The 27792-nt window shown below is 46.8% G+C and overlaps 1 protein-coding gene across 1 annotated transcript; it reads left to right on the top strand.

The window, feature by feature from the left end:
* Positions 1 to 20076: 20076 nt before the first annotated feature.
* LOC116873013 lies at positions 20077 to 24448 on the top strand. The gene is given in 10 exon segments (XM_032866623.1): positions 20077 to 20476; positions 20479 to 20988; positions 20991 to 21559; positions 21561 to 22207; positions 22209 to 22261; positions 22264 to 22901; positions 22904 to 23447; positions 23450 to 24163; positions 24166 to 24263; positions 24400 to 24448. Coding segments are annotated over 10 exon segments (4212 nt in total). The 3' UTR covers positions 24439 to 24448.
* The last annotated feature ends 3344 nt before the right edge of the window (positions 24449 to 27792 follow it).

The following is a 27792-nucleotide window of genomic DNA, read 5'->3' as shown; positions in this document are numbered from 1 at the left end:
TATAAAAAATATCAAAGTATTGTCATAGGCAAAAATCAGAAATTTATTGGATTTTGTTATATTTATTTTAGAGTTCAGTGCTGTTTTTATTTTAAACAATGTATGGGGGCGCCTGGGTGGCTCAGTGGGTTAAAGCCTCTGCCTTCAGCTCAGGTCATGATCTCAGGGTCTTGGGATTGAGTCCCGCATCAGACTCTCTGCTCAGTGGAGAGCCTGCTTGCCCCCTCTCTCTGCCTGCCTCTCTGCCTACTTGTGATCTCTCTCTGTCAAATTAAAAAAACAAAACAAAACTTTAAACAATGTATGAGGGCTGGGGGTTGCCATTAACTTGTCAGTGCTTAGGGTCTTTACATTTCTTAATCCAACCTCATTTTACCCTAAATTCATGTCTCACTGTTCTTTGCTGTCCAACTGCCACTGCTCAGGTTCTGGCCCTACATTATAGCTTATGATGACCTGCTCCTTTTAAACGAGAGCCCTTGCCTCTCCTTAGAATCATGCTTTTGCTACTCAGATTACTTTTCGCAAAGACATATTATTATTCCCCAGCTGGAAATGGCTTCCCACCACCTGTGGCCCAGCCTAGATTACCTAGCATAGATTACCTAGCATAAATTTTAAGACTCTCTGACATCTGAACCCAAAGTACCTTGTGAGTTTTGTTTTCTATTATGTCCTTTCACATATCTTGCCAGGCTAGAAACCTGTCCTCTGTCTTCTCTCACACTGATCACCTTCAAAAGCCCCCCTTTACTCATGTTATTCTCTTGGACTGGAATTCCTGGCCACCTCTGCCACACATACGCGCCCCCCCACCAACCACCACCACTTTTCACCCAAACAATGATCCATTGTTTAGATCAACAAAAAGTTGATGGGTTGAATTCATGGACTGTGGTGCTCAGGCAGACATGACAACCATCAACTGTGACCCAATCCTGCCCATGGCAAACACACAAGAGCAAAAAGTTATTAGTCCTTTTCCCAATCTATCTCCTATATACGTGATAGGCAGACCTTGATTCCTCCACATCTGCCTCATCAACAACCCCATCTCAGTCGCTGACTAGTTGCTTAAGAAGGAATAGGGCACTGTTGATAACGTTGCCACTCACAGCTGGCCTTTGACCACTGGGGTCCAATGGGAGTTCTCTTGACTTTGTGTCTCCTGGCTTTGGCTTTCTGAGTCATGGAACTTCTCCCACAACTTCTGACAAGTCACTAGACTTTCTAGTATTATCTCAGCACAATTCCTGCTGCCAAATATGTACAATTGTAAGCTAAATATCTAGCCCCCAGCATCCAGCTGCCATATTTCTGGTGTCTAACGTGGCTTCAGCCATGAACAGTGAGGATGACACAGTGAAATGTGCCACATCCAAATATCTCAACACACACTATGATGTCACTGGCATCGACCTTGTTTGCTGATGGAATGAGCTTCCTCACACTCTAGGTTTGACTCCTCCTACTACATTTTATAGTCATCATGGTTAGATCACTACCATGTGAAAACTTTCTCTTTCAGGTTTCTGGGACCCAATGGCCATGTGGCAGGGGCCAGGTGGGGGTGGGGTCCTCTACACTACCAAGCAATTCTTGGGACACCAAGTGAGTGTCCATGAATTCAACTCAGTTCTGACACTATCTACCCGTAGAGAGCACCAGATTCCGCAGGTTGGGAGCACAGTACCAGAACATGCCCCTCCCCCAACCTCACACCCCACTAGCAGCCCAGATGCTTACCTGATTTCTGACCGCTACAGACTGGAGATTCCCACAACCCACTCCTTGTATTTCAGACTCAAATCACAAATCCAGGTTGTTACTGCACTTCCCACCAACTGGCTATAAGTCTGAAGTTTCCAAGACCCTTCCCTTAAATTTGATTCATTTTCCAGAGCAGCTCACAGAACTCAGGAAACCTGTTAACTTACTAGATTACCGATTTACTATAAAAGGATAAAACTCAGGAACAGCCAGATGGGAAAAAATGCCTGAGGCAAGGTATTCGGAAAAGGCAGAGAGCTTCCGTGCTGTCTCCCAGCCATGCCACTCTCCCCCATCTCCCCAAGTTTATCCACCTGGAAGCTCTCTGAACTCTGTCCTTTTGGGTTTTTACAGAGGCTTCATTACATAGTCTGATTGATAGAACTCAATCTCCAGCGACTCTCCCTATCCCCAGAGATCAGGAGAGAGGGGAAGTCCCAACCCTCTGATCACACAGTTAGCTGCCCTGGCTACCCCATCCTTAGAAGCTTTCCAAAACTCACCTCATTTGCATAACAAAAGACACCTTTAATGCCCTCATCACCTAGGAAATTCTGAGGGTTCTGGGAGCTCTGTGCCAAAAACAGGACAAAGACCAAATATATTATATTTATTATTATAAACCATAATGTCATATCTTCCAACTGCTGAGAATTCAGTATTATCTCTACCTTGTAACTAGCTAAACTGAGTCCTGGAAATCGACATTATTTCTCCAGTACCAGCAGTCAGAGTCAAAGTTTCCTTCCTTTCAGATACAATGTTGCTCAAAAGAGCAGGTGGTCATATCTGGGAAGCCAGGCAACAAGGAAGGCCAAAACCTTGAATAGACTTGAGAATACAGAGTGGCAAGCCAGCTGGAGGTCTTGGGAGTACAGCTTCTCCCTCCTTGACCTTGACCCCTGTGTCATTCCTTCTTACCTGTGCTTTCACCAGACAGGTGCTTACATTGTCAGCCCCATCCACAGAGGGAATAAAAGTTAGACTAGGCCCCAAAAATTCAGTCTGCGAGCTCATCCCCATTCAGTCTTAAAGTCTGATATCCACAAAACAGCTGGGCCCAGCCTCCGTGACACCTGGACGTGCAAAGAGAAAGACTGTGCATACTATGCAGCTGTTGCATCTTCTAAATGGACATAATTTTTCAGAGGCTACAATGGAGACTGGTGAAAGAATTATTATGGCCCTTTTTAGAGCCAGTGACTGTGTCCAAAAAAAGAAACGTGCTAACATTTAGCCCATATATTCCTCACCACTGACTACTTTCCCTGTCCATTCTAAGACATTCATTATCAGAGTTTCACCCCAATGCTATCGTTTTACAGTCTTTTGCAGAGTTACATCGAAATGACATCAGCTCTTGTCCATTCTCGTGATCAGATAAATGGTGTAGAAGCAGTGCTCCATATGTAGAAAGCTTTCATTATAATGCACTTTTGCCGGCATGTCTCAAGGGGGAGAGGAAGCCGATGATATTCATATACTAAATCAGAGCCTTAAGTAAAGCACGAGAGAAACCAAAACTCAGCCTCGGATCGCATCACAACACTGACATCTGTTGGCTACAAGCGCACTGGATCTTCTGATCCTCTTTTCTCTGCAACTGCAGGCCAGCTCCATCAAAACTACATCTCCTAACAGCCCTTGACCATTTAATGTAGGTTATGTCCTTCATTCCTAATAGATTGCAAACTTGTGTTCAGAGTTTCATGTCAGCCTTCAACTCTCTCCATGAAACAAGACTTTATGCCATTTTAACTCTTTTCTAAAACAAACATTCATGTATGCAATACCTGCTTCCAGCCAAACACAAGCTGCATAATGAGACCGGTCATTTACTGATATGGTCTTGAAATGTACATCAGGAGGAAGATCACACACAGCGTGCTTACTGACCCATCCGCCTGTCCCCCATACAAATGCTTCCTGTTATTCAGCCTGCTAACTCTTCTCTCCTCCTTTCTCGACCTCATCCTGCTCTGTGTTCTCTTCTCCAGGATCGGAAACTCCTCTTTTTCTTCCTCTGCCTAATTACGAGGACCCACAAAGACTCTCTCTAGGCTGCCAGGGGCCTTTTAACTCACAGTGTCTACAGAACTACATCTAAGCACACAGTTTAATATCCCATAGAATAAGAACATACTGACTTTTCCTCTCCTTTATCCTCTAAGTTTTCAAAGACTTAGAATAAGAGGGATTACCTCCAAAGTCCCCTATTGAATGTTCTGTTTTATCAATATTAATCAATATCTGTATCAATATCTACAACCTTATCATAAACGCTGAGCTAGTTATTGTCCTCTTCTGAATCAATACTCCATTCCAACTCCCCCATTTCTACCAAATGCAGCACCATTCCCCAGGGCTCCTACCTGCAGTTGGACAGGTTGTCACATTGTCATGGCTGGTTCCCCTCTTTTCTCTCCCACAACATTCCTGATCCCTCCCCAGCCAGGAGGCCTGACGTCAGGCCATCCCTCTGCTCTCACCTAGACAGAGACAGCAGAACAGCAGAATGCTCTTCCTCATCCATGACACGATTACCAACTATGTACTGAGGACTCCTACCTCCCTTTCTCCAGTGGAGGCCTCTCCCCTAAACTCCAGACCCACGTAATCCACATCATCCACAACGGCTCATCTACACGTGGCTCTCCCCTGGGTACCTGAAACTCCACATATCGAAAATCAAACTCCTATTCTTTCCTCCCTCCCTCACAAACTCCCTCCCTTTCCTCTGTTCCTTATCTCTGTAAGCAGAAAGATTATTAGCTTTGCCTTCTGAGCCCAAAACCTGGGAGTCATCCACAACTTTATCATATCCATCAATCACAGAAGCTTAATTCACCTGTTGATTCCGGCTCTGGGCTACTCTTTCATTCATGCCTCACCAACTCAGCTGCAGCAGAGACCCTGGCCCACCACCTCGAATCTGGACACCTCTTCTATAGCATGGAAATGCCACAGGGAAACAGCTGGCCAGACAGAAACTCTCTTTTCTCAGCCCCAATATCTGGCGTGGGGAAGAGAGCGTGCGATTAATTGTTGCCCGTGGAATAGAAGCTGATGTGACCAGCACTACTTAGCATTTACAAAGCAGATGGCCATCCCCAAGGCTCTTCCCTCATCCACCCGCAGAATAGAGGGGACTTATAGAATAGAGGTCTTAAAGGATGATGGGACCACGGGGTAGAAGGAGCCTGGGCCCCCGAATGAGACTCAGAACGCTGTCTGCCAGGAATACCCATACTGGGCTGTGAGCATGGAAGAAACCCCTGGGGGGAGTTCTGGGCTTGTCCCTTACAGCCCCTGAAGCACTCTCTGCCACTCCCTAAGTCAGGGCACTATCCCTGCTCCCCCAGGTTACTGCAGGTGACTCTCAGCTGAGCTGTGCCTTCAGCCTTGTCTGCAGGCCCCTGGGGCCTCGAGGCTCCAAGGAGACAGGCTGGCTGGGCTTTTTAGGCTTGTTCGAGGACCCCATCAGCTAGCCCAGCACCTGGTATGCAGTAAAAATGACAAGGATCCTTTCTTCCCAATTTGTCCCTAGCTCATGCTCTTCCTCTCTTGGTTTCTTTCTTTCTATCTATCTATCTATCTACTTATTTATTTATTTATTTATTTGACAGAGATCACAAGGAGGCAGAGAGGCAGGCAGAGAGAGAGGAGGAAGCAGGCTCCCTGCTGAGCAGAGAGCCCGATGCAGGGCTCGATCCCAGGACCCTGGGATCATGACCTGAGCTGAAGGCAGAGGCTTTAACCCACTGAGCCACCCAGGTGCCCCATCCTCTCTTGGTTTCTATTACCGTGTGCCCCTCTCTCTTACCCTGACACACACGCACACACACACACACACACACACACTCTCTCTCTCTCTCTCTTTCTCTCACCAAGAGTACACTTGAGACCTCCCTCCAGTCCTTACATCCCATCCCTTCCCATTCCTTCCTGCCAAGGCCCTTTCTTCTCAAGTTGCTTATAGCTCAGTTTCTGTGAATTTTTCTCTGACTTCTCCTAGGACTGATTATTCTAACATTCAGCTGTATTATGTGCCTTGGCCTTGACCTCCCCTTGCATTTGCAATTAACCCTTTGTGTCTGGCCTGTATTCTGTCCCACGTCCTGGGCTATACGAGCCACTCCTGAGGGAAAAATTGAGGTTCACTCTTCATAGAGCTTCTCAGCAAACGCTCAATAAATACCACCCACTGAAGCCAATAATTTCCCTTAAATAATACTCTACCTGGCATCTTCCAGAGGCCTCTGGGTACAAACATTTTTTTTTCTTTTCATATATCTGAATTGGAGGAATTTTAATAAATGATACATAAATCTAAAATGAAACACAGTCTTTACAAAGAAAAGCATCCCTCCATTACCTCCTTGGTGACTATGGAGTTTTCCAAAGGGGAAATAGATTGTTAGAGTGTGAAATAAGCAATTAGTTCCAATGTACAGTTATCATTAATAACAATTAATAAGTAAAAATTATAGTTCAGTGTCTGTTAAACCACTGCCGGCACACACAGTAATGCTCTGCCAAACATCTCATTTAGTTCCAACAACAACCTATAAAGCAGTTTTCTTGCTGCTTCTGAGTTGTATCAATGCCTTCCCGAGCTTTCTTTCTCGAAAGAGTCCAGAGCTGCGGAAGGGAGCTTTCCTTGAGACCTTGGAAAGGCTCACTGCAGAGGCCTTCCAGAAGACACAGGGTCTGAGGAGCGCGCCAGAACACAGCTCGGGAAGAAGAGCCAGGGGCGGTCAGCCTCAGGGAAGATTCCCCCATTTTCACAAAGGGGTGGCTGGGAAAGTAGGGGGACATCCTAGAGCCACAATGCCAAGTCCCCAGACAGACACCATTATCACTACTGGAATCCACCAGTGTCATACGCTGCACTCATCACACGGTCCGTACGTCAATGTCTGCCATGTGGTCAAATGACATGCATCATCTTAAGCCTATGGGAGCCGTGCACCCCACATGCCTAGGAGGCTGACACACAGGCCAGCCAGGACCCACCTCTCTTCAAACCATTCAACCTAGCACCCCCCGAAGAGACATAACCTACCTCCCAAGTAAACGTGTTAAAGCCTTCAGGCATGCCTTACCACGCATTTGAAAAATTATTTTTCATTTGCGAGCTGTGCATTATCACTATATGATGCTGCACAAAAATAATCGATTACTTATGAGTGACAGAGTAATTGGCATGACCCTGGTTATTCAGGGTTATTCATATTTTTATGCATAATAATTACCCGCTTCAGTTCACTAGACAGAATTTCATGTTCTTGAAAATTAATATTGTTGAAGGACTTGATACAAAAAAGCATGTAATGTTCTTAAAATAAAAACTTGTCACACGTTGATAGAGTCTCACATTGTTGGCTATTTATCAACATTTTGCCTTGATCACTTCAAACCTTTTTATCAAGGTACAGAGCCCTGAGCTCATGTCAATTCAGTACAACTGAATTCTAGTCACTCACGATCTGAATTGAAGTTTGCAATAATAGTATTACATGTTTAATGTCTTGAAGACCTAGAATCTTTTGCCTACTGACCTGCATTATAGCTATGAGTTTCTTGAAAGCAAAAAAAAAAAGGCATTTATATGTGATCCTAATAAGTGCCTGGTATGCTAAGGCTGCATGAAATATATTAAAGAAACAGAATAATGTGCAAAAATGATGCCCGTGAACTCACTAGAAGAAATTCTGTCTTCTGCACTAGGTCCAAGTGTCATACAGGAGATAAAAGACATGGTTGTGAAGCTGGATGGTCTCCTAACCGACAGATATCCTTCCTGGAGTGAGAGTACTAAGGTAGGAGATCTGTCATTATGCTTTTTTGATTGAATATGAAGAACCTGCCCCCTTTAAAATGACTTAATCCCAGTCTCTCAAAATACTCGTGACTTCCTCTTCAGTGCTGTGATCAATTTCTGCTTACTGCAGTCCCTTTCTTTTTTAAAAAAGATTTCATTTATTTACTTGTCAGAGAGAGACCGAGAATAAGAGAGAGAGAGAGAGAGCACAGGCAGGGGAGTGGCAAAGGGAGAGGGAGAAGCAGGCTCGCCGCTGAGCAGGGATTCCTAGGAGGAATGTAGGGCTGGATTTGACCCTGAGATCATGACCTGAGCCCAAGGCAGACACAACTGACTGAGCCACCCAGGTGCCTAACTACAGACTCTTTCTTTCCTCTCCTACTCTGTTTGCCTTTGTATTTTTAACAGCACAACAAGTTTTATAGGTTTCGTTGAGGGCCATTCACCTGGTAGGTCTTCACTCTGCCAGGGTCCCCCCTCCCACGAACTGCCAGGCCACACCAGCCATCTGGGGGTGGGTTTCCTGACTAGTCTCTTCTGAATTCATTTTCCCTGATCCCTCCTTCTCGATCCGTCTATCTTTTTTCTCTTCCTCAGCAGCTGGCCAACATATGGAACTATGGCGAGCTTAAACTCTTAATTCTTAAGTGCTTACATAGCACTTTCAGTTGCCTGTTCCTAATGCAAGAACCAGATTTGTAGACTCTTTTCTCAATCTTATTACTTTCTTATAATAATAATTAAAGATATGTTTTACTCTTGTGGCTCATGAATTGCCTTTTTATTTCTGTTAGCAGAAGTCCCTTAATAGAAGATGATTTCCCATCCCAGTACAGTGGCCCAATAGATATGAATCAAAGAATCATAGACCAAATTACTATTATTAGTTTTTTAAGAAAATTAAAGTTAGAAAAGACAGGGCTAGAATCAATTTTAAATGTGAAGCCAAAATTCTAATAATTCTTCACAATCACAACAGTAGATTAACATAATTTCAAGGAATGGACTATATTGTTCTAATATACATCAATTTAATGATCAAAGTGATATCTGCCAACTTGATTAACTCCTTTAAACTTGCATGAAAAATGTTTTTTACCACATACTATGTACAAAAAATCAAAGGGATTATAAACCTAAGATTTCAGTTTTTACTATAATTAATAACTAAAACTACACATTTCACTCAGAAGGAAATAATAGGAGTAAATATTTGTGACCTTGGATTAGGAAATGTTTTCTTAATATGACCCAAAAAAGCACAAGTGACCTAAGAAACAGATAAATTGGACTTCATCAATATTAAAAACTTTGTGCTTTGGAGAACACCAACAAGCGAAAAGACAAACCACAGAATGGGAGAAATATTTGCAAATTACACATCTGATAAGGGTCTACTATCCAGAATATAAAGAACTCTTCACACTCAACCCAATTAAAAATGGGCAAAGGATCTGAATAGTTATTTCTCCAAAGATGATATACAATGGTCAATAAGCACAAGAAAATATTTTCAACGTTATTAGTCATTAAGGAAATACAAACCCAAACCATTGAGATACTTCTTCATACCCACTAGGTTGGCTACAATCAAAAAGATAGACAATAACAAGTGTGGGCAAGATGTAGAAAAACTGGAGCTCTCAGACCCTGCTGCGGGGAAAGTCCACTAGTGCAGCCATTCTGGAAAACAGTCTGGCAGGTCCTCAAAAATCTAAACAGAGTTACCATCTGGTCCAGCCATTCCACTCCTAGGTGTATGCCCCCCCCCAAAAAAAAAATGAAAACACACATTCAACAGCATGCCTGGGTGGCTCAGGCAGTTGAGAGTCTGAATCTTGATTTTGGCTCAGGTCATGATCTCAGGGTCGTGGGATCAAGCCCCACATGGGGCTCGGAGCTCACAGCAGACTCTGCATGAGATTCCCTCTGCCCCTCCCCCCCAAGTAAATAAAATCTTAAAAAAAAATACACCCATACAAAAACTATACATGAATGTTCATCGCAGCATTATTAAAGATAACCAAAAAGTGGAAGGACCCAAATGTCCACAGATTGATAAACAAATAAACACAATATAGTATATTTATGCAACGAAATATTTTTCATCCCCTAAAAGGCAACTGATTCATACCACAACACGGATGAACCTTGGAAACATTATGCTAAGTGAAGGAAGCCAAACATAAAAGGCCGCATATTGAATTACTCCATTTATTTATGTGCAAAATAGGCAAAACCACAGAGACAGAAAGCAGATCAGTGGTTGCCAGGGGTTGGTGATGATTCCAGCAACTCTGTGAATATACTAAAAACCAAGGAATGATATATTTTAAAAGGGTGAATATTGTGATATGTAAATTACATCTCAACAAGCTGTTATTTCTAAGTGCTTATTGCTAGCGTGCACTTTGGGATCTCGTCTCGGAAGGAGTTTCCCAAGATGGGGGTGGGGAAGTGTCGAAGGCCTAGAAGGCAGAGAATTCCATTCCTGGACACCAGGATCTTCACCAGGACTTCCCCCTTTTTTGCTTTACTTAGTTAATTCAGAAAATCAGCCGTTTGTTGATGTCATTTTAGATACGCTAACTTCTCTGACCTCAGTTTTCTTTTCTAAGGCATCACCCAGGCAGTTAGCACCTGGACATTCCTAGCACACACCCAAGTCAGGGGAGCTACCATCAGATGGGAGACTCTGCTTATGTTAGTTTACCTGGCCAGGCCTCATTCATCCTCACCGTAAAATGTAGATAATTTACACTCACCCCACAGATTGTAGCGAATGAAACACTATACATTTATTGGGATTCTTGACAGGGACTGAGCGCTCTGCAAATGCAGATTTTTTTGGCTCAAAGGCTCCTTCTTGTTCTAAAAGTCTCCGATAGCCAATGGAAGTACAGCTTCCGTGGTGTACGGAATAAAAATAGTAACGCCATTTCCAACAGTTGAGAAAGTTGTCATAATTCAGTGAAGTAGGAGCCCAAAAAGTTGGATTATAAAGCAAGAGTTGTTTAGCCAGTCAATAGAATACAAAAGCTTGTCATCTTCAGCATGCATCATGATAAACTGTCATTCTAAAGAACAAATCAAATGAAAACTAAACAAGAGGGAAAATAGTAACGAACACAGAATTAGGACTTAAGTCGACTTGACAAAGAGCTTAAAATAGTAAGAAAAAGCTGAAGTCCTTCTCTCCTTCTGTACGAGCACTGCCATTACAATGGGGTAGACTGGAAGCTTTTTCCCATCTTCTGCCAGTTGCCTGATTGCCCAGAGAAAGTCGTTTCCATAATCTGGCTAGATTCTGGTCCATGACTTTCTTCTACTGAAGACTGCTCTGGCGGCTCACAGGACTGACGGATGGGTAAGTGTAAGTCTATGTTAAGCCATGGTGACACTGTCCTCTCTGCCTCTTATGTTCTGAGTCAGAGAGAAGACAGGCTGACAATGGCATAGGGTTTTTTCCTCCTCATTTGGATGCCTGCATGCGTTAGATGCTATTTCTTAGATCGTCAAGCAAGCATTATCGTCATCATTTGCCAAATGACGAATTACACAGAGGTCTTCCCTGACTGCTTTGATGGAATGACTTCCAGCTCTCAAGGTACCTTCCCTTTTCCTCCAACAGTAATTTATCTAAAAGTTAATTACCACCCATTAGCTCTCCTACTGAGCTAACCCAGCAGTCTAAGTTGAGTGTGAAGATAGGGGGAATCATGTAAGTTACCCTCTGATTTTTCTCAAAAAATAGAGAAATAGAAGCAATACTAAAAGAGACTCTTAATACCAACAACAACAAACTCTTGCAAGAAAAATCCCTTAGATTGCTGCAAGATAACACGGTTTCATTTCATTTTTAAAGGAATATGTGTTCCACTAAGAAACAGCAGCCTATGATTAAATCTAGAGTCATTCAAATCCCTCCAAGCCTGGGAACATATCATAGAATAAAAAACATACTGGTGTTCATAGGTCAGCCTGTCTGTAGTAGATTTGTGAATGTGGGAGAAGGGGAGAGCAGACACGTGCTTCGGATAATCCCTCTAAAACTTATTAAGATTTCTACAGCAAGCTTGATCTTCTTCTTCTAAGGTGCTCATGGGGAAAATGGCAATCCATGGACACAAACAAATGACACATTATCCTGAACTTTAATTTTAAATAAATGAAAATGATGCCATCCAACAAATTATTCCATAGTACCAGTAAATGTTAAATTATGCAGGCCTGATCAAAACAGCGGACACACACAATGACATCTACGATAACGTTATTGCATCTTAATCTAGTCTTGCCATTTGTGAGACTGCACAATTAACGCAACCTACCATGGGCTACCATTTTTGGCAAATGGGAATATTGCATGTAAGTGAAAAGGACACTTGATAGAGAAGTGGATTCAGAAAAGGGAACCAAACCAAATTCTAGAAAATTTGAGGCGATAAAATAAAAATATTTGGCATTCAAATAGATGACCTATTATAAAACTTCCGCATTTGCATACTTTTTTTGAAAGGGAATGAACCTCAGAGCCAGATAAACTGGGTCTGAACTTTGGTTCTTCTTTTTTTTTTTTTAAGATTTTATTTATTTGTCAGAGAGAGACAAGCGAGCACAAGCAGGGAGAGCGGGAAGCCGAGAGAAGCAGGCTCCCTGCTAAGGAAGGAACCCTCAGGGCTGGTCCCAGAACTCTGGGATCATGACCTGAGCCAAAGGCAGACACTTAACCTACTGAGCCACCCAGGCTGAACTTTGGTTCTGCTAAGCTACATGACCTTGGGCAGTTTAACTTCTCTGTGCCTCAGTTTTCTTATCAGTAAAACGGGAATAGAAATAGTACCTATCTTGTAGGTTTGAAAGGCGAATTAAAAGAGTTAACCTGAGTAAAATACTTCAAACGGTGTCGGGTGCATGGGAAGTACTACATAGGAGTCAGCTGTCATTATGTCTACGGTACTAGTGGTGGGGGGCTCCAGTAGGGTATCGTTTTGCATGAAAAACGCAAGTGAGTCCCTTGGCTTGGCAATTCCGGATGCTTGGGCCCCAAAATGCAACACGACTCATGATCTGAACCAATACATGAGCCCTTCGATTAGCAACGTAAGGAAGGATTCATGAGTTCTGTTGTGTCCAGGTACCTTCACCTCCTGAACATCCAAGGGATGGGAAAGAGCACGGTCGGGATCAGCAAACATTAATTAAGAGATGTCATAACAAGACCGTCCGTGCATTACCACATTGCAGAAAATTGTGAAACAGTAGAATCTACCCATAATAACATTTGTAAAACAGTTTTGACAAGTCAGAAAACACTTCATGATCTGATCACCATTATGAGCCTTTGTGATCCCTATACTACAGAGGTACAAACATAGAAGAATATCGAGTTGAACTTACATTAACTCTATCCTAGAAATAGTCCTTTTTTTTAAATTTTTTTTTTTATTTGACAGAGATCACAAGTAGGCAGAGAGGCAGGCAGAGAGAGAGGAGGAAGCAGGCTCCCCGCTGAGCAGAGAGCCCGATGTGGGGCTTGATCCCAGGACCCTGGGATCATGACCTGAGCCAAAGGCAGCGGCTTTAACCCACTGAGCCACCCAGGTGCCCCGAAATAGTCCTTTTTTTTAAACTAAATATCCTTGATGGGAGTGTTCTTACTTATAACTCAGCCTTGGGTTTTTTTGCTGCTCTTGTTGTTGTTATTTGGGTTTTTTTTATTTTTCCAGTTCACTGCATCCTCTTATTCTGCATTTTTCCTCCAGCCCCTCAGAGAGTTGTTTCCAGTCCCCCACACAGGCTGACTGCCCTCTGAACCTAGAACCCCGAAACCAAATACCCAGCGCTAGCAAGACCTGGAATAGCAGTTCTGAATATTCTGACCTCCTTTTATTTTCTTTCCCCACAATGTCTTAACAGATTTTATCTACAGAAACGCAATCAGTGGCTCTCCATTTACTTGCTGAAGGACATCTGAATGGTTTCCAATGTGTAGAGATTACAAATAAGCTTTTATGAACATTTGTGTACAGCTTCTTGTGTAAATGTAAGTGTTCATTTCTTGGGGGTAAATGTTCAAGAGTGCAATTGCTTGGGTATATGGTAGTGCATGTTTCATTCTATGAGAAACTTCAAAACTGTCTGTGCCATTTTACATTCCCACACATGACCTGGGAGTGACCCATGTGATCCACTTCACCACCAGCATTCAGTGAGGTCATTATTTTTCATTATAGTCATTCCGATAGGCATAGAGCAATAGCTCATGGCGGTTAAATCTGCATATCTCTAATGACTAGTGATGTTGAACATCTTTTCATGTGCTTGTTTGCCATCTGTGTATCCTCTTCAGTGAAATGTCTGCCCATGTCTTTTGCCGATTTTCTAACTGCACTATTTGGTTTTTCCTATTGAGTCTTCAAAATTCTTTGTATATTCTAGATGCTTGTCTTTTATCAAACATGCAGTTTGCAAATATTTTCTCCCAGTCTGTAGTTTATCTTTTCATCTTCTTCACATAGTCCTTCACAGAGCAAAAGCTTTTCATTTAGGGAGTTCCAACTTATCCATTTTTCCTTCTACGAATGCTGCTTTTTGTGTCCAGCTTAAGAACCGCACAGCAGGAGTCACTGCACCAGAATTAAGGTGACCACCAACTCACTGAGGTTTGTCTGGGATGGGACTTTACTGGCTTTAACTCCGAAAAGCCCCATATCCTGGAAAACCCCTCAGTCTTGGACAAACCAGGACAGTTGCTCACCCAAACTAGAACCAATGGAGTCCTGCCCCTCTTTTGCAACAAAGCAGCCTCAACTGAGCAGTGGAGGGGCTAATGCCAGAGAGACACCCATCTTAGGGCTTAGACTCGGGATGTGATATCACGGACACACCGATACACATTGAATGGTACACATGGTAGCTTTGCCACTTCCCCTCTCACGACGATGGGCATGATGTTCTATAAAGGCAGGCTGGCAGGAACTCTTTGGGCCAAGGATGCTCAGTCCTGGGTGCACCAGATTTGCCCGAAAGCAATTCTAAACTGCTGATGACTGCACCCCATCCCAGACCAGTTAAATGTGACTCTCTCCAAATGGGAGTGGGGCTCAGGTATCTCTTAGTCCCCAAAACTCTCAAAGTGATTCCAGTGTGCAGCCAGGGTGAGACCCTCCACTGCCAGCTCCGGGAGTGCAAACTGCTAGTGGCCAGGGATGAGAGCTGTTTGCCACCGCTGTGCCCCCAGCACCTCGCACAGTGCTCTATATAGTGGGTATCTGATATACATTTAATGCATTTTTTAAATGAATGAAAAATATAGAAATGATAAAAGATTGGGACCAAATATCATTTACTTTGTCTCTCTTGCTGGGAAGTAAAAGGACAAAAAGAGGGGCAAGACAAACTGTAGGATAAGCCTCCCTAAAACTCGGCTGTCCTCAAGCCCTTCCCAATCTCCCAAAAAGTTACGGGAGTTGAAAAGCCAAGAAATCCCTGATTGCCTCAATGGGCATTTTTATCACCATCATTTTACAGATGGGTAATTAGGCTGTGGGACAGCAAGAGCGGTACCTCATCTCTTTGGGAGTTGAAATCCAGCCCCTCAGCAGCATCACGGGGAGCTCATCAGAAATGCAGATTTTCAGGCCCCATCCCAGAGCGGCAGAATCACAGTGTGCATTTTAAGAAGACCCCAGGTCCTTTGCACCTCTTTAAAGTTTAAAAGCCCCATGGAACCCAAGAGGCTCAGAGGTCCCTGTGGGACCTGACAGAGCCTATGAAAGGAAAAGCCCCCTGGAGAAGGGTTGGGGAAGGGGTGGCCACACCCTGAGGCCAAATGTCAGAGCTTTTTTAACCTTCACAAAACCCCCAAAGCATCTAAGGACTTGAATCCTTAACTCACCAAGTCTAAACCTTAAGCAGGCAAACTGACAGGGCCTGGAGGAAAAACCTGTAGAGGCCAAATAGTGTTTCTATTTACTTCCGGAGGGATCTGGGTGAATTTAGGGCTGTGATCAGTTACTATGTATCATCCTGAGAAGGATCAAAGAATGTGCCCCCTTCTCAGAATCACAGGGCTGAAGCAAGCTCTTTGGGGTTTGCTCAGCAAGGCTGGGTGGGTGGGCCTCCTCGCTCCCTCCCCCACGTGGCCAGAGTTCTGTAATTCCCACATGACGTCCACTGTGCTTGCTAGGCAATCCCCCCCCAAGCACCAAGATCCCTTAGGTACCCTGGCTCTCGCTCGCTTGTAAACCAACCCCACCCCACCCCACCCGCCACCCCGCCCCACTGGATGTTCCTTAGCCTAGGGCACCCTCACAGGCACTTGCCGTGGGAAGCTGTTCTTGTCACCATTGCCTTCAACCTAAAAGCAGCCCCCGTGGGGTTGCAGATGGGAGGAAGTGGCTGTGGTTGTCTTTTCTTTTGTATGGCATGGGGACCTCCACTTGCGAGGAAATCACTTACTTGTTGTTGTTGTTGTTGTTGTTGTTGTTGTTTTGGTGTTTTGTTTTTTGTTTTTTGGCAAATTCTAGATACCTTTATGCAAGTTTCTCCAGATTCTAGTATCACCCACCCGTCCTTCCCTGCAGAGACAATAGCAGAAGTTTCCGGAGAACAGCCCCCAAACCAGTGAGAACATCAAGGGAAAAACTGAAGCCTCAGCCCCCTGCATCTGAAGCACCTCTCTGCCCTTCCTGTAACCTGACCAGAGCTACACACACACACACAGAAGCCCAGGACCGGCGCTCTCAGCTAGAAATGGTGGGGAAATCATTATGCTTTGCCCTCGACAAAAAAATCACTTAAACTTTCTGCTTTACAACATCATACACAGCAAACATTTTTCATGCCCCGGCCACGGCCTGAGGCAGTTTTTGCATTTTGCATTAGGAGGAAATTGATTAATGTGAATGTTTTAGCTGTGGTTGTTGTTTGTGTATAAACTTTTGTTAAAACAAGGACGGCAGAATAAATGACCTTTATGTAGACACCTATTAAGGCACTAAAAGGCTTGGCTACATTCATCTGAGACGCATACACATAACGAGTGGAACAATGAGGGGATCAGCAGCTGCAAGGGGTTGAATTGAATTCTTCAACAATAGAAAAGTTTTTCAGACCCAAATACCAGCAATCAAAGAGAATTTTTGCAGATAATCCGAGAGAAAGAAAATAATAAAATTTAAAAAAAATGCTAGCCAACTTTGCGCCAGTTAGCATAAGGTTGCCATCTGAAACATGTCAGCTTAAGAGCGGGCCGTACCACCATTCTTTCGCCCAACTGCAGTATTCAGAACTGTTTCCCCAAATAATCCCAGATGGCATGCCACAAAATTTCAATTCATTTTAAAAGCTTTCTTTGCTGTTATTATGTGATTGAAAGTGCAAAAGCAAGTTGCCATTCTCATGGCACTATTTGCATTGGCTATTATCCCCTAAAATCCCCTTTAAACAGCTACATTGTCAGCCCATAGGCCTCATTTAGAACTACAAAAAAGCCCAGATTAATTCGATCAAAGAAAGAGCCAAGTACAAAATGCACTTTTCAAACTGTATCAGAGTGGGTTCGCTTTACAGATCGCTTCGGGGCAGGAACGGCAGGGCAAAGAAAGCCCTGAAATAAAGCTTGGTTACGAAGCGAAATAACTAGGTTTGGCTCCTTCTCTGATTTATTGGAGCACCTCAAGGCGAAATCTCCAATTAAAAATTCTTAGAGGGAAAGATATTTAAATATAAATGCTGAAACAGACCCCCACAAATCGCGGCATCCCGTGTGTACCCTTGGCTCTCCGCCACCATTCTTAGGAGGCCCTAGGAAGCCTCGCCTGGGTAACCTGGTTAGGAGGAGGCATTTGTGAAGTCGCCCACACTGCATTCAGCCCGAGGGCTTTGCACTTGTAAACATTTATATCCGACTTTCCTCGCCCCGTCCCCCGAGGAAATGTTTTTAAGTTACCACCAGAAAAGAAACGACTGGAAAACAAAGGAAAACGGTGATGACAACATTTCTTTCCACAAAACAAAACGTGCCCAAGATTCCGGTCGGATTCCGGGCTTAGGAGCCTGCTTGCGAGCCCCCTTCTGCAGGCGGGCAGACGGGGCTGGCTGCCGGTCGCAGGGGGCTGTCGCTTTGTTTTAGTCTCACCTGGGGGCCTGGAGGTGGGGGAGAACGCTGGAGCTGGGGTCTCTTAGGGACGCTCCATTAGTGTCCTAGGCGGGGCGAGCCGCGTGCGCGCCTGCTGGAGCCGGTGCCGCGGCGCTCGGCCGCCGGGCTCCCTCCCTCTCCGCCCGCAGCCGCGCCCCTTCAGCGGCGGCTTCTGGGCGCCGAGAACATTTTACTGGGGTGGGAAGGGCGGCACGGAGGTAAGGCTACGGGACGTGCGGGCTAGGTGGGCCGCTGCCTCTTCGGGGACAGAGCGGCGCCAGGAGAGTGCGGAAAACGCGGGCAGCTGCAGTAAGTATCAGTCGTTTGCAGGAGGGAGGAACCCCGGGCGGATCTCAGCCGGGTGTTTCAGTTCAAGCTCCGGGAGGCACGAACTCCAAGTCCTGAGGGGTCTGCTGGTCCCCAGACCCACCCTGGAGACAAAAGGACGTCCTGCTGCGGTAATCACATGTCGTAGAATGTTTAGAAAGGGGCACGCTTACCCAGACGCTCCAGCCAGCCAACGCCAGTGCTGAACCTCCTGGCCGCATGCTTAGCTAGAAACGCACCGGGCTAATAAATTATTCCGTTGGCTCCTAGGTGTTCACCAACCCCCACCGCCAAATCCTTGTCCTCCAGAGAGTTATCCAGAGGAAACAGACACGCATAGAAAACCGCAAACTGAGTCCTGCTCCACCTCCCATCCGTGAAGGCAGCCAGGGAAAGAAGTAAACCGTGAATGAGAGACCAAAAGAACCCCCAGACTGAAAGCGTATTCTATCTAGGGAATCGGGAAACCGAAAGCTAACCAGCTAGTTTCGCCTCTGTACGACGCTTGCTTTTCCGCCCGCGGGCTAACCAGCCAGTTCCGCTTCTGTTCGATTGCTTAACGCGCGCGCGGGCCCCCTAAACCAATCAGCTAACACCAAATATGCCTTTTTCAAATGTTCAAAATGTCAACCAATTGGCTCAGCCCCACCCAAAATTTGTTTGTACCTGTCTATAAAAACCCTGAACCTACCCAGCCCGGGACCTCTAAGCGTCACCGGTAACAAGTGAGCGGAGGTCCAGGTTCGAACCTGCAATGAGCGGAGGTCCAGGTTCGAACCTGCGATAAACGACCCTTGCCGCTTGGCTTTGACTCACGTCTCTGGTGGTCTTTTAAGGTGGGCGTATTACTCATCCGGCATTGCATTTGGGGGCTCGTCCGGGATACCCCCCCCCTTTTCAAGCCCACCAGACAACTAGTCAACGGGTCGTTGGAAACCGATCGGTAAGAAAGCCGGCTTTGTTCCTGTGTTCTGTTTTTTGTGCTTTGTTCTTGTGTTCTGTTTTTGTGCGTTGTCCTTTCTGCTTTCTGTATCTGGGTTGGAGTCCCAGATAGAGGACTGGCAAATAAGCCCCTGGCGGATGCGCTATAGGGCTGCCAGTGGGCCGACAGAGACGTCCCTCGTTGCCCAGCAGGGGCCTCTCAGGGATCGTCGGTTGAGTCCCACCTCGGGGGCCATCATAAGTGTAGTATGTCTCCATGTTGTGTTGTTAATTATGTGTTCCGTGTCCCTTGTGCCAGTTAACTAAGTTACAACAGTAGATGTGAAGCTTTTATTCTATTAAAGGGGAGGGTGTCCAACCTGTTTGAATCTGAAGAGTGCCTGACTGTGCGAGTGTGCCTGTATGGCTCCACCGCTTCGGCTCCGGAGTCTGAGTGGGCTGCACCCTGAGTCTCTCCGGGCATCATATGGCATAACCGTCATCTACTCCACGGAGTAGCCTGGTCCGGGGTTTATACGGACAGACCTTAGCTAAGATGCTCCTAAGTTCCCGCGAGGGACGCAAGCAGGACAGCATCTGAGAGATCCTCCTCCCTTTGTCTGCGACTTCGTGCACGATGGGAGGGAAGAAAGACACTGGTATCTAAAAGTTGCATTCGGACTAAACCAGATTTAGTAACATGGGACTAAATGAATGTTATGTCTCCTAATGTTTTGTCTTAAACATTGCTGGTTCTCTAACGTTTGCCCCTCCAGGTTGGAGGAAACTTTTTCCCAAATTATTCGTGTCTCCTAACCTGTTTCACTTTTAGATTCACCCCGGCAGACGAAGGAGAAGAATTCCTACTCCCACTGTTCGAGGATGGAACTCGCCTAGCCCCTACCTTCAGCCCTCCGAAGGCCATTATCCATCCCTTCGGGAGCGTTCATCCTCACCCCGCCCTTTCGAATTCCTCACTTGCTCGGTTGTCTCGCAACCCTTGCACCGGTGCCTCTGTTGCTTCCTTCCTATTCTAGGCGCCTTTCTCCTCGTTTTAACTATTTTCTTAATCTGGGAGCTACCTGGTCAAATGGGGCAAACCCAGAGTACCCCACTCTCCCTCCTCTTGGCTAATTTCAGGGACGTTCGGGCGAGAGGCAATGACCTGAGCCTGGATATCCGGAGATCTAGACTCATCACTTTTTGCCGCTCCGAATGGCCAACCTACGGGGTGGGATGGCCCACTAGAGGGCCCTCTCAAAGGGAGAACCCTCCCCGCCCGCCGGACTCAACTGTTGCTTTACCCCTCCGGGAGATTGCCCCCCCCCATGATACTGGCAATCCCCGACTCCAGTATTGGCCCTTTTCAACCAGTGATCTGTATAATTGGAAAACTCAGAATGTGCGATTTTCAGATAACCCGAAAGATCTTATAGCTCTCCTAGACAGCATCAGGTTCACACACCAGCCCACCTGGGATGACTGCCAGCAGCTCTGTTTACCACCGAGGAAAGAGAGAGGATCCAGGTGGAGGCGAGAAAGCTGGTCCCCAGGGACGATGGCCGGCCAACGGTCAATCCAGACCTCATTAATGCGGGTTTCCCCTTGACCAGGCCTGACTGGGACTACAACGTGGCAGAAGGTAGAAGACGACTGCTTATTTATCGCCAGACTCTAATAGTGGGTCTCAGGGCTGCTGCTCACAAGCCCACCAATTTGGCCAAAGTGTATGCAGTGATGCAAGGTAAGACAAAGAGCCCGGCAGCATTCCTAGAGAGATTGATGGAAGCCTTTAGACAGTACACCCCCATGGATCCCGAGGCCCCTGAGAATCAGGCAGCAGTAGTTATGTCCTTTGTAAACCAGACGGCCCCTGACATTAAAAGAAAACTCCAAAAATTAGAGGCTCTAGAAGGCAAGCAGGTTCAGGATCTGCTCCACATAGCACAGCGGGTCTACAACAACCGGGACACCCCGGAGGATAAACAGCTTAAAGTGCAAAGGAGATGACCAAAGTCCTGGCTACCTTCGTCCAAAAGGAGTCAACCCCTCAAGGGGAATCCCAAATAGCCCGACAACCCAGACGTCCCCTAGATAAAGACCAATGCGCAAATTGCAGGGAAAAGGGACACTGGGCACGTGGCTGCCCTAAAAGGAACCCTCCGCGGGCTAGGCTGCAACCATGGGAGCCAAAGCCCAACCCCATTCTGTTTACCCGGAACTCTGACTAGGGGGGACAGGGTTCGGATCCCCTCCCCGAGCCCAGGGTAACCCTACGAGTGGAGGGGAACCCCATACAGTTCCTGGTTGACACTGGAGCCCAACACTCAGTGTTGACCAAACCCCATGGAAAGATCTCAGATAAGTCCTGGGTCCAGGGAGCCACCGGGACTAAAAGATACCCCTGGACCACTCAACGGACAGTGGACTTGGGCACAGGGAAAGTGACTCACTCTTTCCTGGTCATCCCTGATAGCCCCTGCCCCTTGTTGGGGAGAGACTTGCTCACCAAAATGGGAGTGCACGTTTACTTCCAATCCGGCAGTCCCACTCTCAGTCCCACCAGTGACCGACTCTCAGAACCTGTCATTATCGATATTTACAGTGCGTTTGGAAGATGAGTATCGGCTCCACCAAACAGCACCCCCTCAGGAACAAAATATCGAGTCCTAGCTTCTCCGGTTCCCTGAAGCCTGGGCGGAAACAGGAGGTGTGGGACTAGCTAAGCACCGACCGGCCCTCTTTATAGAACTTAAACCTGGGGCCGACCCCGTCCGGGTCAAACAGTACCCCATGTCCACTGAGGCTAAATCGGGTATCACCCCTCACATCCATCGCCTCCTGAACTCAGGGGTGCTATGCCCCTGCCACTCGGCTTGGAACACACCCCTGCTGCCGGTACGTAAACCCAACAGCGGGGACTACCGGCCTGTACAAGATCTGAGGGAAGTTAACAAGCGGGTTATGGACATACACCCTACTGTCCCTAACCCCTACACTCTCCTCAGTGCCCTGAGGCCTAACAAGAAATGGTACACTGTTCTCGACCTGAAGGATGCCTTTTTCAGTTTGCCCTTGGCACCCAAAAGCCAAGATCTCTTTGCGTTCGAATGGACAGACCCTGAGAAAGGCATAAATGGGCAGTTGACATGGACTCGTCTCCCGCAAGGATTCATGAACTCGCCCACCCTGTTTGATGAGCCCCTCCACGAGGATCTAAGCCTGCCTTCAAGGAACCAAATACCTCCTTCAGACACTCGGTGACCTAGGGTACAGGCCTCAGCAAAGAAGGCCCAGATCTGCAAGCCTGAGGTAGTGTACCTGGGATACCTGCTAAGAGGGGGACAAAGATGGCTCACCGATGCCCGCAAGGACACTGTGCTCCGCATCCCCCAACCTACCTCGTCACGCCAGGTAAGGGAGTTCCTGGGAACAGCAGGATACTGCCAACTATGGACACCGGGCTTCGCCGAGATGGCCAAGCCCCTGTACATAGCCTCCAAGAACCAGCAGAACTTTGAATGGACAGAGGAGGCAGAGCGAGCCTTCCAACAGATAAAGGAGGCCCTCCTCTCAGCACCGGCTCTGGGACTGCCAGACATTTCTAAACCATTCCACTTATATGTGGATGAGCGTAATGGGGTGGCAAAGGCAGTATTGACCCAACACTTAGGCCCCCGGCCTAGACCCGTAGCATATCTCTCAAAGAAATTAGACCCAGTGGCAGCAGGGTGGCCCCCTTGCCTTTGAATGATAGCGGCCACCGCCTTGATGGTGAAAGACACCGATAAGTTGTCAATGGGTCAGGAATTACATGTGACCACCCCTCACGCTATTGAGGGCGTCCTTAAACAACCTCCGGACCGGTGGATGAGTAATGCTCGCATGGTCCACTACCGAGGACTGCTGCTAAACCCCCTGAAATAACTTATACTCCCCCTCGGGCTCTAAACCCCGCATTACTGTTACCTGACCCGGACCTAGACACCCCCCTCCATGACTGCGCCGACATATTGGCCCAGGTTCACGGGCTGAGGGAAGACCTTCAGGACTACCCCCTGATGGATGCCAAGGTCGTTTGGTTCACTGATGGCAGCAGTTTCATCCACGAAGGACAGAGGCACGCAGGGGCCGTGGTCACATCTGAAACAGAAGTTATCTGGGTGGAAGCATTGCCTCCGGGCACCTCAGCACAGAAGGCTGAGTTAATCACCCTGACCCAGGCCCTTAAGTTGGGGCAAGGCCTCCAGATGACTGTATACACAGACAGCCGATATGCCTTTGCCACGGCCCACATTCATGGAGCAATTTACAGGGAGAGGGGGCTACTCACCACCAAAGGGAAAGACATCAAAAACAGGGACGAAATTTTGGCCCTACTAACAGCCATCTGGGCTCCCAAGAAGCTAGCCATAGTACATTGCCCTGGTCATCAGAAACCAAACGATCCGGTCTCCCGGGGAAAAATTTTGCTGACCAGACTGCTCGCCAGATAGCCTACAGGAACATTCCAGTGCTTCCCATACAGCTACCCAACCCGGGGCCCCGAGAACTGCCGCCTCGCCCCGAGTACTCTGAGGAAGACATCACCTGGATGAGTAAACTCCCGATGCCTCAGGTCAAGGATGGTTGGTGGCGGGACACTAAGGACAACATCATCCTCCCCGAGGCCCTGGGACAGGCAGTCTTAGAGCGGATTCATCACACGACCCATTTGGGCTCCAGAAGACTCCAGGACCTTATGAGGCAATCCAGGTTGATCATCAAAAACATCACCGAAAAAGCCGAAAGAATTGCCTCAGGTTGTACAGCCTGCCGGCTCCAGAACGCTTACCCACGTCTCGCTGTGATCGGATCCCGAGAAAGAGGGACCCTGCCGGGGGCCTACTGGGAGATAGATTTTACAGAGGTAAAGCCTGGAAAATATGGCTATAAGTATTTACTGGTGTTTGTAGATACCTTTTCAGGATGGACTGAGGCTTTCCCAACCAAGCATGAAAGAATGCAGGTTGTAGTAAAGAAACTACTGGAGGATATTCTGCCCAGGTATGGCTTTCCTGTTATGTTGGGATCAGATAATGGGCCAGCCTTCGTCTCTAAGGTAAGTCAGGGCCTGGCTTCCGTACTTGGGGTTAATTGGAAATTACATTGTGGATATAGACCCCAGAGCTCAGGACAGGTGAGAGGATGAATAGAACCTTAAAAGAGACCCTTGTTAAATTGACCATGGAGACTGGCGCTAACTGGGTGGCTCTACTCCCCTATGCTCTGTATCGGGTACGCAACACCCCTTACAAACTGGGGCTCACGCCATATGAAACCATGTATGGCAGGCCTCCTCCTATCATACCCAAACTCAAAACCGATCTCGTTGAGCTGGACCAGGATAACTCCCTCTTATTTTCCCTCCAAGCCCTGCAGCGGGTCCACAAAAGAATTTGGCCTAAACTGAAGGATTTATACAAGACAGGCCCGCCACAACCAGTCGACCCCCTGTCAGATCTCGTCGGGAAACCTAACCCGGACGCCAATTGGATGGTTGACCGCAGTAAGGACAATCCCCTAAAGCTCACCCTGCGCTGAAACCCTCCCCCTCAGTAACCGACATGGGGAACCTACTCACAGTTCTGATCTTATTATCACTGCCTTGGACCCCCATGACCAATCCCCATGCCCCAGCCACTCTAACCTGGCAAATCATTAATAGTGTAGGACTAACAGTTTGGAATATATCACACACTGCCACTCCCTACACATGGTGGCCTAACTTATACCCTGACATTTGTAAAATAGCCTTGGGGGCCCCAGCAAACTGGGACATAGCGGACCAGTGGGACCTCCAGAAGCCACCCACAATACCTGCCAGCGGAGGGTTACATGGTCACCCAATCTACGGTTGCGGAAATCCTCAACGCAGATATAAGTTAAGAAAACTAACCTTCTATGTATGTCCCAGTCCCGGGAACCTTCAAGAGAGGGGAAGAACGTATAAATGTGGGGGGATGAGCGATTTCTACTGTTATAGTTGGGGTTGCGAAACCACTGGTGACACTTATTGGAAACCCACTTCTACCTGGGATTTTATAACTGTGAAGGCAAATTACTCCCATGTAGTGTCAAACAGAGTTGGAGCTGAGAGTCCTTGCCAGAACAAATGGTGCAACCCACTAAAAATTTCCTTCACCGAAACAGGAAAAAAACAATTCAATTGGGTTAGGGGATACTCGTGGGGCCTCAGATTCTTTAAAGAACACTACGACGACAGCCTAACATTCACTATAAAACTGTCCATAGACACCCCTAGAGCCGCAATAGGGCCCAACCCTATTCTCACCCCACCAGTTGTCACACAGGGCCCCTGCAAGAGCCCCGCCACTCCCAGGGCAACCTTGACCTCACCCCATACCTCAAAAATCAGACCATAACCACCATAAGCCCTAAGCCAATGGACACCCGCACTCGTCTAACCCAACTGGTTCAGTATGCCTTTCAAGTCTTAAACTATACTAATCCTAACACTACAGAATCCTGCTGGTTGTGCTATGATGTGTCCCCCCCTTTTTATGAGGGTCTGGCCATCTCTGGAAGCTATAATAGCTCCAACTCGGCCTCTATGTGCCGGTGGTTGAGCCACAACCATCGCCTAACACTGGCGGCCATAAGAGGAAAGGGAACCTGTATAGGGCTGGTCCCGCCGGCACATTCACACCTCTGCAACCAGACTATAACTGTAAATGCCACAAATGAATACCTAATACCACCCCGAGATGCCTGGTGGGCCTGCGCTACTGGAATTACCCCATGCATTCATCCATCAGCGCTGAACCGAACCAATGACTATTGTGTTCTGGTTCACCTTGTCCCTCGCCTAATCTACCACCCTTATGAGGACATGATCTCATACTGGGAGGGAGGATCACATAGAACTAAGAGGGAACCCGTGAGCCTGACCCTTGCGCTAATACTGGGCCTAGGGCTAGGAACTGCCAGGGTGGCTACCGGAGCCTCAGCCTTAATCTCACACCACCATTAACAAGGCTTACGAGAAGCCATTGATGCAGACATACAAGAGCTAGAATTATCCATCTCTAAACTTCAGGAGTCTGTCAGCTCATTATCAGAGGTGGTCCTTCAAAATAGACGGGGACTAGACCTCCTGTTCCTCCAACAAGGAGGCTTATGCGCCGCCCTTAAGGAAGAATGTTGTTTCTATGTTGATCATTCAGGGATAGTTAAAGACTCGATGGCTAAGGTACGGGAAGGATTAGCAAAGCGGAAAAAGGAGCGTGAATTAGGACAAGGCTGGTTTCAGTCATGGTTTAACTCATCCCCTTGGCTGACTACCTTGATATCCTCCCTGCTAGGACCTCTCTGTATCTTACTCCTCTTACTGACTTTTGGCCCATGTATCTTAAATCGTCTGGTAGCCTTCGTCAATCAATGCCTCCAGACAGTACAAGCCATGCTCTTAAGACAGCAGTATCAGCCCCCAGACCTGCGCGACATCAACGATTATACTAATGACCACTAAGGACCCAAGACTGGCTCCTCAGGTACTTGAGAAAGGGGGGAATGAGAGACCAAAAGAACCCCCAGACTGAAAGCGTATTCTATCTAGGGAATCGGGAAACCGAAAGCTAACCAGCTAGTTTCGCTTCTGTACGACGCTTGCTTTTCCGCCCGCGGGCTAACCAGCCAGTTCCGCTTCTGTTCGATTGCTTAACGCGCGCGCGGGCCCCCTAAACCAATCAGCTAACACCAAATATGCCTTTTTCAAATGTTCAAAATGTCAACCAATCGGCTCAGCCCCACCCAAAACTTGTTTGTACCTGTCTATAAAAACCCTGAACCTACCCAGCCCGGGACCTCTAAGCGCCACCGGTAACGAGTAAGCGGAGGTCCAGGTTGGAACCTGCAATAAACGACCCTTGCCGCTTGGCTTTGACTCACGTCTCTGGTGGTCTTTTAAGGTGGGCGTATTACTCATCCGGCATTGCATGAACACATACACGGGAAAGAGAATATAAAATCGAGTTGTTCCAGTGAAGGAAAACATTCCATCTTCTCCCCAGATCTCCAAAACAGATTATTCAGACTCTTTCCCTGATGCTCCTAACTTTTAACCACAGCAACACAGTACAAGGAAAAACCGTTCTGGTTTTTTGAGACCTGGATTAACTTTCTGAAATTCTGCAAGCCTGAACCTGCAGGGGAAAGTCAAGAGTCATCTGTTGATTCGTTAGGAAGCAAATTGGAGCGGTGAGAAAGCACACCCACGCTAATTTCTTTCTAGTGAATTTCAGCACGAGTAACTAGTTGGAATATGACTGTTCGCTTGACTTTATATAGATCTCACTGAAGTCCTTTTTTTTAAAGATTTTATTTATTTATTTGACAGACAGAGATCACAAGTAGGCAGAGAGGTAGGCAGGGAGAGAGGAAGAAGCAGGCTCCCTGCCGAGCAGAGAGCCCGATTCGAGTCTTGATCCCAGGATCCTGGGACCATGACCTGAGCCAAAGGCACAGGCTTTAACCCACTGGCTCTATCCCAGGACCCTGGGATCATGACCTGAGCCAAAGACACAGGCTTTAACCCACTGAGCCACCTAGGCACCCCCTTATATAGGTCTCACTGAAGTCCTAACTGAAAACACAATTACTTCCCTTGATGGTAAATACGTGTTTGATGACCAATCAAGAACATTCAAGCAAAATGAGAAAGGAAGATCAGTGCCTTCCTAGTTATTACCACTGCCAACATTCAGATACCCAACGTGGTCCCATCAGGATTCACAAGAATGTTTTT

Source organism: Lontra canadensis, unplaced genomic scaffold, assembly GCF_010015895.1.
Source record: "Lontra canadensis isolate GAN:19392208 unplaced genomic scaffold, GSC_riverotter_1.0 scaffold2, whole genome shotgun sequence".
In the NCBI taxonomy this organism is placed as follows: domain Eukaryota; kingdom Metazoa; phylum Chordata; class Mammalia; order Carnivora; family Mustelidae; genus Lontra; species Lontra canadensis.
The sequence above is the reverse complement of the archived record's forward strand: the minus strand, read 5'-3'. Positions and strand labels throughout refer to the sequence as shown.